Below are 11,586 nucleotides of genomic sequence, written 5' to 3'. Positions count from 1 at the left end.
AGTGCTTCTTTCTTGTTTCATTAAATGTGTTATTTATATATTTGATTAGTTTAAAAAAAAATATATTCCACTCTAAAGGTTCAAAAATGGACCCAGTTTGGGTGAATACAGCACAGAAACAATACTGGATTATTGTTGGTTTATTTACTCAGACTGAAATATATTCATCTTGACCCACAGTTGGTGTCATTTCTTTTTATTCTTGTCAATAATATTTACAGCTAAAATATCTTTATTTTGACACCACAGCTCAGGTTTGACTTTACAAATGTCTCAAATAAACCACAGTGGTACAAAATAAAGAATAAGACATTCAAAACTTAACTAAGGATCAGCAATAAAGTAGATTATAACAGATTTACTAGAATTCAGTATGATTTCCGATTGAATCAATAACTCAACAGTAATAAAAAATACATCACCAACACTGGGTCAGAACAACTGTATACTGTGGGTATATTTATTATTATATTATCTGAAACTGGAGCCGTTTTAATACAGTTATTTTTAGTACATATGACATCAATGGTATGATGACAGCATTCTGATAGAAACAAATAAAATAAAACCTTTTAATCAGAATAAAACAAAGTGTCCCAGCTGCTCTTTACTCACATCACAGTCTCATTAACAATAAAATAACCTGTTTGGACGATTGACTGAGTTCAGTAAATCTTCACGTTACACATTACGGATGCAACTGAGCTTGGTGCGACTTAAATATCGACCCGCTGGCGGTCCCGCGTCACTGATCACGTACATGGGGGCGTGGTCGACTTGCCGACGTGGCGGGTTACGCATTGACGTGTCGTGCTGTACGTCAGTCCAGTAGCTCGCAGTTGCTAACGAGTCTCCGTATTTTCATCAGATTTCGGTGATTTTCTCTCCGTTAATTTCGGTTAAAGTTGCAGCAGACGAGACGAACGACAGCTCAGAGCCACCGGAGCGTTTCACCGAGTCGGAGAGACTCTGGTAAGAAGCTGTGACTAATCCATCTGGCTTGTTAAAATACAGCCGAATTCCATTGAACAGTTTGTAAATTCAAAATAAATCCGTGTACTGGCAAAAGCACCGTCGTGTTTTATCATGAACAAACACATCTCCGCAATCTTCAGGACGTTTTGTAAAAATCGTCTTAGAAATATACCACCGGGCTGAAGCACATCTCCACGTTCAGACTGAGTTAGCTCGTTGGTGTGTTTACTGGACGGGGACAGAGACAGAGTTCAGTCTGGACGGACATCCGTCCTGGTGCATTTCTAAATGTGCCGAATTGAAGAGGAACTCGCGGCAATTTGAAAATGTATTTTAATCCACATTCTTCTGTCTGTATATCATCACAGACACGCAATGTAATCTTAACTTGATGGATCAATTAACAGCAGTCTGGTTTCAGGCGCCTTCACGTGCAGCTCCGAGTTTAACTCGTTGAATACAAATAAATATGATGAACAGGAAACACGTGCACGAATTAATCAGCTTTATTTTGAAAAACCAGGAGCAGCAGCTTCATCACGAAGAACCTTGTTTGTGTTCCAGATGAAGGTGCAGCTTCCTCATGAAGAACCTTGTTTGTGTTCCAGATGAAGGTGCAGCTTCATCATGAAGAACCTTGTTTGTGTTCCAGATGAAGGTGCAGCTTCATCATGAAGAACCTTGTTTGTGTTCCAGATGAAGGTGCAGCTTCATCATGAAGAACCTTGTTTGTGTTCCAGATGAAGGTGCAGCTTCATCATGAAGAACCTTGTTTGTGTTCCAGATGAAGGTGCAGCTTCATCATGAAGAACCTTGTTTGTGTTCCAGATGAAGGTGCAGCTTCATCATGAAGAACCTTGTTTGTGTTCCAGATGAAGGTGCAGCTTCATCATGAAGAACCTTGTTTGTGTTCCAGATGAAGGTGCAGCTTCATCATGAAGAACCTTGTTTGTGTTCCAGATGAAGGTGCAGCTTCATCATGAAGAACCTTGTTTGTGTTCCAGATGAAGGTGCAGCTTCATCATGAAGAACCTTGTTTGTGTTCCAGATGAAGGTGCAGCTTCATCATGAAGAACCTTGTTTGTGTTCCAGATGAAGGTGCAGCTTCATCATGAAGAACCTTGTTTGTGTTCCAGATGAAGGTGCAGCTTCATCACGATGAATCTCTGCTCTAAAAGTAAGAAGCGCGTGGTGCTCCCGAGCCGACCGGACCCGCCCACAGTGGACCGGATCCTGGAGGACATCAACCGAGCTGCTCCCAACGACCCGGTCTTCAGCGTCCTGGAGCAGATCGGACAAGGTGAGGTTGACCCGTAGTTTACCATCTGTTGACCCGTAGTTTGCCACCTGCTGACCAGTAGTTTACCATCTGTTGACCAGTTGTTCACCATCTGTTGACCCGTAGTTTGCCATCTGCTGACCAGTAGTTTGCCACCTGCTGACCAGTAGTTTACCATCTGTTGACCAGTTGTTCACCATCTGTTGACCCGTAGTTTGCCATCTGCTGACCAGTAGTTTACCATCTGTTGACCCGTAGTTTACCATCTGTTGACCCGTAGTTTGCCATCTGCTGACCAGTAGTTTACCATCTGTTGACCAGTTGTTCACCATCTGTTGACCCGTAGTTTGCCATCTGCTGACCAGTAGTTTGCCACCTGCTGACCAGTAGTTTACCATCTGTTGACCAGTTGTTCACCATCTGTTGACCCGTAGTTTGCCACCTGCTGACCAGTAGTTTACCATCTGTTGACCAGTTGTTCACCATCTGTTGACCCGTAGTTTACCATCTGTTGACCCGTAGTTTGCCACCTGCTGACCAGTAGTTTACCATCTGTTGACCAGTTGTTCACCATCTGTTGACCCGTAGTTTGCCATCTGCTGACCAGTAGTTTACCATCTGTTGACCCGTAGTTTACCATCTGTTGACCCGTAGTTTACTATCTGTTGATCCGTAGTTTGCCATCTGTTGACCAGTAGTTTACCGGCTGCTCGCCCCTCAGACTCGCCCCGCCCAGCGGACACGGAGGTGGAGCTCCGCTTCCAGCAGTGCTGTCGGTACCTGGAGCTCAACGAGCAGCTGCAGGAGACGCGTGGTCGGCTGCAGCTGCAGAGGGAGGAGCTACAGGTGGTCGGGGAGCAGCTGGACAGAGACGTGGCCAAGGTCAAAGGTCAAGCTCTCGACTAGACACTTCCTGCTGTCACAGACTCTCCTCCTTCTGACTCACTGAAGTAGGACAAACAGAGTGCCTGACCTCTGACCCCACAGTTCAAACACCTGTGTGTGTGTGTGTGTGAGGTGTGTGTGTGTGTGTGTGTGTGTGATGTGTGTGTGTGTGTGTGTGAGGTGTGTGTGGGCTACTTCACAATAAAAGCCTCATGCTGATTCACCAGAGAGAAGCTTTTAATGTGAAACACAGGAAGTGTTCAGCAGTAAAATGATGACTCTGCAAGTTTTATGATCAATTAACAGCTAATCAGTTGATTTTCCAGAACACTGAACACGTTACATACATGAAATATACATCATATATCACGTCTACTGCACACGCTAATCAATTCTGTAATCAATTGATTTCATAATTTCAGTTAAAATTTAATGATTTGAAAGATAAAATGAATGAATAACAAACTACCACAATGTGAAGTGATGTTAAGATTTATTTTTTCTTGGAAAAACCTTCATTCACGTTAATAAATGTTAATATTTATGGAGGGAAAACATAAACTAAGTTATGATTAAATGAAATCATCAGAAACAAAATACTTCTTATAGGTGTTTTTGTTCTTTTTTTTCAAAATAAATTGGCGAGTCTAATAATATATTAGTATATTTAATCAGGATAATTAAATGGTGCAAAACATTTTTCTTAATGAAATATTTCCGGCTCTGACAGCTGTGATGTCTGTTAGAGGCTCTAAAAAGTCATTTTACTCCATCTGAACATCGTGTATTTCAAAAATAAAGCTTTGCTACAAGACGTGCTCCTGAGTTCGGGCTTTTATTTTGAAACGTGAGCGGAAGTGATGTTTTCCGTCTGTCGACGCGTCATCAGCGGAGCCGCCTGTCAGTGAAGGACTGAACAACCTGCATCTGACGAGTGAACATGGGGCCGACAGGTGAGTCCCGGCGGGTGTTTCTGACGGTGGTAATGTGACATGTACCGAATGGTCCATGGCGGGTCCGGTACCGATCACCGGTACCGATCACCGGCTCTGTTGGAGCTAACGATAACTTGGCTAGCTGCGCCGCTGCACGCTAACACCGGACCCGTTAATCCAGCCTCACCGGGAGGCTCGTGTCAGCCAGCTGGCGGTTCACTGCACAGTAACCGAGAGAAACTCCGTGTTTTAGGTTCGTGTCTCCTTCCGGTTCGGTCTGGTCCATTTCCAGGGTTTTGTAGCATGTTAGCTCCGCCAGTACAGGACAGAAGGGAAAATGGCCGCGCCGAACTCCTTCTAAAAATCTGTCCATTTAAAGTTCGTCCTGCTCGCGGTCCAAAGCGCCCCGTGGTTCCGAAACTCAACACTTCTTCTGAATGCTCTCAATCTGCTTATGAATTCGGCACCCAAATAAAACCAACACAACACTCCTAATGGCGCTGCGGGGCCGTGTTGTTGTTGGGGAACCACACTGGGCCCGACAGGATTCGGTTCTGTCCGACCCACTGACGTCACATGTTTCAGATGGGATCTGCAGTTGAATGTTTTGCAGATATTTTGAGTGAACTTCTGTCCAGAGCTTACAGTTCCCAGTCAGTGTATGCAGATGTTTTATGTCAGTAAAAGGCCTGAAGATGGAAGAGCTGAAACAGCAGGAGCCGAAGTTTGAACGTATTTTTAATATTTTGTAAGAAAAAGATCAAATGAGATCAGGATTTTAAACTTTGTTCTCCAATAAATCCTTTATTTTTAATTCACATTAATGAGCATCACTGTGAGTCTGACAGTTGTTTTCCCCCCGGTGGCCCCCCGGTGGCCCCCCGGTGGCCCCCCCGGTGGCCCCCCGTGGCCCCCCTGAGTTCCAGCCTGTCAGCAGCTGCAGGTCTGTTCTGATATCGTTCAGGAACTCTTCTATTTGTTTTTATAGATTTTACGTCACGTGTTGACCCATCGACATCTCGTGGTTAATATGAATTAAATACTCTGATAATTGTTGGAGTATTTAACGCCGTTATTGAGGGACGGTGTGGATGTGACAGGAAACACCGAGAGGTTCCCGTTACCTAGGAGACGACATGTCACCAAAAAGTTCAAAACAAACAAATTCATGAATAAAACGGTGAAAACAACAGTTTATTTATGATGTTACAAAACCTGCTGACAGATGAACTCTCAGTAATACAGCAGGTCAGTTAAAACTATTTTTATGTTCGTTATTTCAAAATACATTTTATTATTTTAATTTTTATCTAAAAAAAGATCAAAGTTGATTGATTATTAAAGTAGTTTGTGGCTGATAGTTGTTGCTGCAATGTTTTATAACTGGAGGCTGAGTGACTTCTGATGTCTTCTCCCCTTCCTCCCCCCCTCCGCCCCGTCTTCTCCCATCCTCCCCTGTCCCATCCTCTCCTCCCCCGTCCTCTCCCATCCTCCCCCCTCCTCTCCCCTCCTCCCCCGTCCTCCCCCCTCCGCCCCGTCTTCTCCCGTCCTCCCCCGTCCCATCCTCTCCTCCCCCTTCCTCCCCCCTCCGCCCCCCTCCGCCCCCCGTCTTCTCCCCTCCTCTCCTCCCCCGTCCTCTCCCCTCCTCCCCTGTCCTCCCCCTTCCTCCCCCCCTCCGCCCCGTCCCATCCTCTCCTCCCCCGTCCTCTCCCATCCTCCCCTGTCATCTCCCCTCCCCTCCTCTCCCCTCCTCCCCCGTCCTCTCCCCCTCTCCCGTCCTCTCCCATCCTCCTCCCTCCTCCCACCCTCCTCTCCCCTCCTCCCCCGTCCCATCCCGTCCTCCCACCTCCTCCCCTGTCCCAGGTGAGGTGGTGTTTGGCAGCCCGGTGCCGGTCTGCTCTGAGAACCGTCTGCGGTGGGAACTGAACCCGGATCAGATCCAGCAGATGTCCGAGGAGCTCGTCTCCAACACTAAGAAGGTGTACGACGTGGTCGGAGCGCTGGAGCTGGACGACGTCACCTTCGAGAACACGCTGAAGGCTCTCGCTAACGTGGAGGTGGAGTACACCGGTCAGTGTCCACCAATCAGCTGCTCCGGTTTACAGCAGGTGGACAATATGTCCTCTGAAGGCTGTCCGCACGGAGCGTCTCTGTTTTAGAAGGTTTTTAATGACGTCAGTAGGAGTGCAGGTCTGAAGGAGACATGTGGACGTGGACTGTCCTGCAGGGTCCTTGTTTATGACACAAGTAATTCTGGTTTTAATCGTTCCGTCATACATGAAACTTTATCCACCATGACGTTAAACGAGTCTTTAAAAGTCTCACGTTCAGTCTGAGAAGCTGCAGAAAGTCACGTCACGTTAAAGTTTGATTTAAGATGTAATATTAGAACCGACGACTTTAAACTGTTAAAAACCTAAAATGGGTCAGAAACCGAATGGACCTCTGAACTGAGCCGCTGCGCGTCACCGGGACGGTTCTCCTGCTTCCAGATTCTTCTGCAGCGTGAATGTAAAGAGGTCGGACATGCGGTCTGGTTGAGGAGGTGGGCGGCGGGGTGGGGGTGGGGGGGGGGCATTGTGATCGCCCCAGTGAAGCGCTGACTCAGCAGAATCAGTCTGCGCTGCTCACGACTCAGCAGTTTGTAGGGAAATCAGCTGAACCAGCTGCTGCTGCCACAAAAGAGACGCACGCTTTGTTTGCAGCTGAAAACACCTGCAGGAACAATGAAGAGGTGATAAATGAACATTATAAAACAATAAATCAAAGTCACGGGATGATTGGAGACTGAAATCAAAGATATAACAAAGAAAACGATGTCAAAGTTTTCAGAAACGAGGCACAAAATCCAAACTACAGACAGAAAATCACAAGAAAGTATATTCAAATATTCAAAACCGTCAAATATTTTTGTCTGTAGCTTCTAAAATATGAAAAATTCGGACAATAATTATTTTGGCGTTTGTAACAATTATATTCACATTTTGGATTTAAACATTCAACGATGTTTCTACGGTGTCTCTTCTGCCTCGCCCCGCCCACATTTTGTCGGACCCCGCCTTTCTTAAATATGACCTCACCCCTTTTTTGGAGTCCACTTTGACATGTAACCCCGCCTCATTTTATACGTGACCCTGTCTTACTCTCTAATCTGACCCCGCCCCTGTATTGACTGACCCCGCCTCTGTATTGACTGACCCCGCCCCTCTCTGTCTCAGTCCGGAGGAACATGCTGGACTTCCCACAACACGTTTCTCCAAGTAAGGAGGTGCGGACGGCGAGCACCGACGCTGACAAATGTCTGTCCGAGTTCGACGTGGAGATGAGCATGAGGGAGGACGTCTACCAGAGGATCGTCGCGCTGGAGGTGAGCCGGCCACCAATCAGCACACGGACGATGAGCGGTGGACACGCCCCCTTAGTCCGTATTTAACCGTGGAGTGTGTAGAGAGGCGGGTCTTCAGGTGTTCAGCTTCCTGTCTGTGTTTCCGTCCACAGAAGAAGGTGGATGCTGAGAGTCTGTCTCCGGAGGCGAAGCGTTACATGGAGCGGCTGATCAAGCTGGGCAACAGGAACGGCCTCCACCTGCCCAAAGAGACACAGGAGGTGAGTTCAACCGGTCCTCGGTCCCGCCTCCTGCGGCACGTTGCGAGATGTCCATCACTCACCGCGTCCCGAACGGACCAATCACACGTCCTCTGTCTTCCCTCTGCTCCGACAGGAGATCAAGACCATCAAGAAGAAGCTGAGCAACCTGTGCATCGACTTCAACAAGAACCTGAACGAGGACACCACCAGCCTGTCCTTCAGCCGGGACCAGCTAGGTGAGTCCTCTGGTGGGATTTACTTGGGTGGTGGTGGTGCTGCTGGGGGTGGTGGTGGTGTGCTGCTGCTGGTGGGGATGCTGGTGGTGGTGGTGGTGCTGCTGGTGGTGGTGGTAGTGGTGGTGGTGCTGCTGGTGGTGGTGGTGGTGCTGGTGGTAGTGGTGGTGGTGCTGCTGGTGGGGATGCTGGTGGTGGTGGTGGTGCTGCTGGTGGTGGTGGTAGTGGTGGTGGTGCTGCTGGTGGTGGTGGTGGTGCTGCTGGTGGTAGTGGTGGTGGTGCTGCTGGTGGGGATGCTGGTGGTGGTGGTGGTGCTGCTGGTGGTGGTGGTGGTGCTGCTGGTGGGGATGCTGGTGGTGGTGGTGGTGCTGCTGGTGGTGGTGGTGGTGCTGCTGGTGGGGATGCTGGTGGTGGTGGTGGTGCTGCTGGTGGTGGTGCTGCTGGTGGTGGTGGTAGTGGTGGTGGTGCTGCTGGTGGTGGTGGTGGTGCTGGTGGTAGTGGTGGTGGTGCTGCTGGTGGTGGTGGTGGTGGTGTGCTGTAAACAGCAGTGTTCCCTGTTTCCCAGGCGGCCTCCCTGAGGACTTCCTGAGTTCTCTGGAGAAGGACGGCGACCAGCTGAAGGTCACCCTGAAGTACCCACACTACTTCCCCACCATGAAGAAGTGCTTCGTCCCAGAAACACGCAGGAAGCTGGAGGAGGCCTTCAACTCCCGCTGCAAGGAGGTGAGTCTGAAACAGCTGAAGCCCCGCCCACTTCTCTAGAGACCGAAGCGTGTTCCTGATGTTCCGTGTGCTTGCAGGAGAACTCGAGGATCCTGAAGGAGCTGATGGACCTCCGGGCTCAGAAGAGTTCTCTGCTCGGCTTCAGTACTCACGCAGACTTCGTCCTGGAGATGAACATGGCCAAATCTGGGAAGAAGGTGGCCGGCTTCCTGGGTGAGTCCTGCACTGACTCCTCCCTCTCCTCTGATCCCTCCTCTATCCAGTATCTCCTCCCACTCCTCTTTCTCCTCCCCCTCGCCTGACCTCCTCCCCCTTGCTGTTTCAGAGGAGCTGGCCCGGAAGCTGAAGCCTCTGGGTGATGAAGAGCGAGCGGTCATCCTCAAGCTGAAGGAGAAGGAGTGTCAGAAGAGAAATCTGCCGTTCACCGGAGAGCTGCACGCCTGGGACACCCCGCTACTTCATGACCCAGGTAGGAGAGCAGGGCATTGTGGGTAATGTAGTTTAATCAGCCTGAGATGGACTGATGGAGATGTTTGATGTTTCCTCTTTTTTTAAACTGTCGTCCTCTCCTCCTTCCTGCCCTGTCCTCCTCCTCCCCCTCTTCCTCCCCCTCCTTCCTCCCCCTGTCCTCCCCTTCTTCCTCCCCCCCCAGGGTGGAGGAGGACCAGTACGCGGTGGATCAGAACCTGTTGAAGGAGTACTTTCCGATGGAGGTGGTGACTCAGGGTCTGCTGGACATCTACCAGGAGCTGCTGGGTTTGTCCTTCGAGCTGGTGGGCGGAGCCTCCGTGTGGCACCCTGACGTCACTCTGTACTGCGTGAAGGAACGAGGCAGCGGCCAGGTGGTCGGCCAGTTCTACCTGGACCTGTACCCCCGGTCAGAACCGCTTTTATTCTGAAAACCTGACTTCCTGTAACGGGTCAGATATCTGGATGAAATAACTTAAATCCTCCGTCAGGTCATCGACTCCACAACAACAACAAAATAAACAATTTAGATGAAATGTAAATAAATGGAGGTTGAAGTTGTGGGCGGAGCCAGTTCACAGGAAGCTGTCCTCCCCCGCAGATCCATTCTGTGTTTCGCGTCCAGCTGGATCTGCCGGACAGCCCCGTGTTTGTAGGTGTGTCGTTGTGTTGTAGGTGTGTAGTTGTTTATAGTGTGTAGTTGTGTAGTTGTTTGTAGTGTGTCGTTGTGTTGTAGTGTGTAGTTGTTTATAGTGTGTAGTTGTGTAGTTGTTTGTAGTGTGTCGTTGTGTTGTAGTGTGTAGTTGTTTGTAGTGTGTCGTTGTGTAGTTGTTTGTAGTGTGTAGTTGTGTTGTAGTGTGTAGTTGTTTGTAGTGTGTAGTTGTTTGTAGTGTGTAGTTGTGTTGTAGTGTGTAGTTGTTTGTAGTGTGTAGTTGTGTAGTTGTGTTGTAGCGTGTAGTTGTTTGTAGTGTGTAGTTGTGTTGTAGTGTGTAGTTGTGTTGTAGTGTGTAGTTGTTTGTAGTTGTGTTGTAGTGTGTAGTTGTGTTGTAGTGTGTAGTTGTTTGTAGTTGTGTTGTAGTGTGTAGTTGTGTTGTAGTGTGTAGTTGTGTAGTTGTTTGTAGTGTGTAGTTGTGTTGTAGTGTGTAGTTGTTTGTAGTGTGTACTTGTGTAGTTGTTTGTAGTGTGTAGTTGTGTTGTAGTGTGTAGTTGTGTAGTTGTGTTGTAGTGTGTAGTTGTGTTGTAGTTGTGTTGTAGTGTGTAGTTGTGTAGTTGTTTGTAGTTGTGTTGTAGTGTGTAGTTGTGTAGTTGTTTGTAGTGTGTTGTAGTGTGTAGTTGCATTGTAGTGTGTTGCAGTGTGTAGTGTGTTGTAGTGTGTAGTTGCGTTGTAGTGTGTTGTAGTGTGTAGTGCGTTGTAGTGTGTAGTTGTGTTGTAGTGTGTTGTAGTGTGTAGTGTGTAGTGTGTTGTAGTGTGTTGTAGTGTGTAGTTGTGTTGTAGTGTGGTTGTAGTGTGTAGTGTGTAGTGTGTTGTAGTGTGTTGTAGTGTGTAGTTGTGTTGTAGTGTGTTGTAGTGTGTAGTGTGTTGTAGTGTGTTGTAGTGTGTAGTTGCGTTGTAGTGTGTTGTAGTGTGTAGTTGCGTTGTAGTGTGTTGTAGTGTGTAGTGTGTTGTAGGTGTGTTTGTAGTGTGTTGTAGTGTGTAGTGCGTTGTAGTGTGTAGTTGCGTTGTAGTGTGTAGTTGCGTTGTAGTGTGTTGTAGTGTGTTGTAGTGTGTAGTTGTGTTGTAGTGTGTTGTAGTGTGTAGTTGCGTTGTAGTGTGTTGTAGTGTGTAGTTGCGTGTCTCTGAGCGGCTCTGTGTCGCCCCCTGCAGGGAGGGGAAGTACGGCCACGCCGCCTGCTTCGGCCTGCAGCCCGGCTGTCTGCTGCCCGACGGCACGCGGCAGATGTCGGTGGCGGCGATGGTGGCCAACTTCAGCAAGCCGACGGCCGACGCCCCGTCGCTGCTGCAGCACGACGAGGTGGAGACGTACTTCCACGAGTTCGGCCACGTCATGCACCAGCTCTGCGCCGAGGTCAGGCCGGCGTCCGGACGCTTCGACCGCTCGCAGCGCGTCCGGCTCTCCGGTCGAGCCTCAGCTGTGCGTCTGTTGTGTTGCAGGCCGACTACGCCATGTTCAGCGGGACGCACGTGGAGCGCGACTTCGTGGAGGCGCCGTCTCAGATGCTGGAGAACTGGGTCTGGGAGAAGGAGCCGCTGCAGAGGATGTCCAAGCACTACAAGACCGGCAAGCCCATCCCCGAAGAGCTGCTGGACAAACTCATCAAGTCCCGCCTGGCCAACACCGGTACGTCTCCGTCACGGTGATCGTGGAGGACGGAGGAGGAACATGTGACATGTGACGTGTGACTCCTGCAGGGCTGTTCAACCTGAGGCAGATCGTTCTGGCCAAAGTGGACCAGGCGCTGCACACCAGGACCGGACTGGACCCGGCTGAGGAGTTTGGAC

At 49.1% G+C, this 11,586-nt stretch overlaps 2 protein-coding genes across 3 annotated transcripts in view; both read left to right on the top strand.

The window, feature by feature from the left end:
• The first annotated feature begins 792 nt into the window (after window positions 1-792).
• Window positions 793-3,957, top strand: cunh19orf25 (chromosome unknown C19orf25 homolog). Of its 2 annotated transcripts, none has more exons than XM_069141971.1 (3): window positions 793-972; window positions 2,112-2,275; window positions 2,976-3,957. In XM_069141971.1, exons 2-3 carry the CDS (start codon window positions 2,134-2,136, stop codon window positions 3,158-3,160), a joined length of 327 nt encoding a protein of 108 aa, XP_068998072.1. In that variant the 5' UTR covers window positions 793-972; window positions 2,112-2,133; the 3' UTR covers window positions 3,161-3,957. The 2 variants fall into 2 exon arrangements, with proteins under 2 accessions (XP_068998072.1, XP_068998071.1); XM_069141970.1 differs by having other exon boundaries at window positions 2,931-3,957.
• Window positions 3,958-4,007: 50 nt separating this feature from the next.
• thop1 (thimet oligopeptidase 1) overlaps window positions 4,008-11,586 on the top strand; it is an 8,292-nt gene continuing 713 nt past the window's right edge. Inside the window, 13 exon segments of the mRNA XM_069141969.1 lie at window positions 4,008-4,092; window positions 5,938-6,144; window positions 7,293-7,441; window positions 7,573-7,680; window positions 7,796-7,898; window positions 8,461-8,618; window positions 8,696-8,831; window positions 8,944-9,068; window positions 9,070-9,095; window positions 9,271-9,495; window positions 10,951-11,152; window positions 11,239-11,425; window positions 11,497-11,584. Coding sequence (XP_068998070.1) covers window positions 4,080-4,092; window positions 5,938-6,144; window positions 7,293-7,441; window positions 7,573-7,680; window positions 7,796-7,898; window positions 8,461-8,618; window positions 8,696-8,831; window positions 8,944-9,068; window positions 9,070-9,095; window positions 9,271-9,495; window positions 10,951-11,152; window positions 11,239-11,425; window positions 11,497-11,584 — 1,727 coding nt within the window. The 5' untranslated portion in view covers window positions 4,008-4,079.

Source organism: Embiotoca jacksoni, unplaced genomic scaffold, assembly GCF_022577435.1.
Source record: "Embiotoca jacksoni isolate LCO1_2020_lvr unplaced genomic scaffold, fEmbJac1.0.p SCAF_94, whole genome shotgun sequence".
NCBI classification, from domain to species: Eukaryota; Metazoa; Chordata; class Actinopteri; family Embiotocidae; genus Embiotoca; species Embiotoca jacksoni.
The sequence above is the reverse complement of the archived record's forward strand: the minus strand, read 5'-3'. Positions and strand labels throughout refer to the sequence as shown.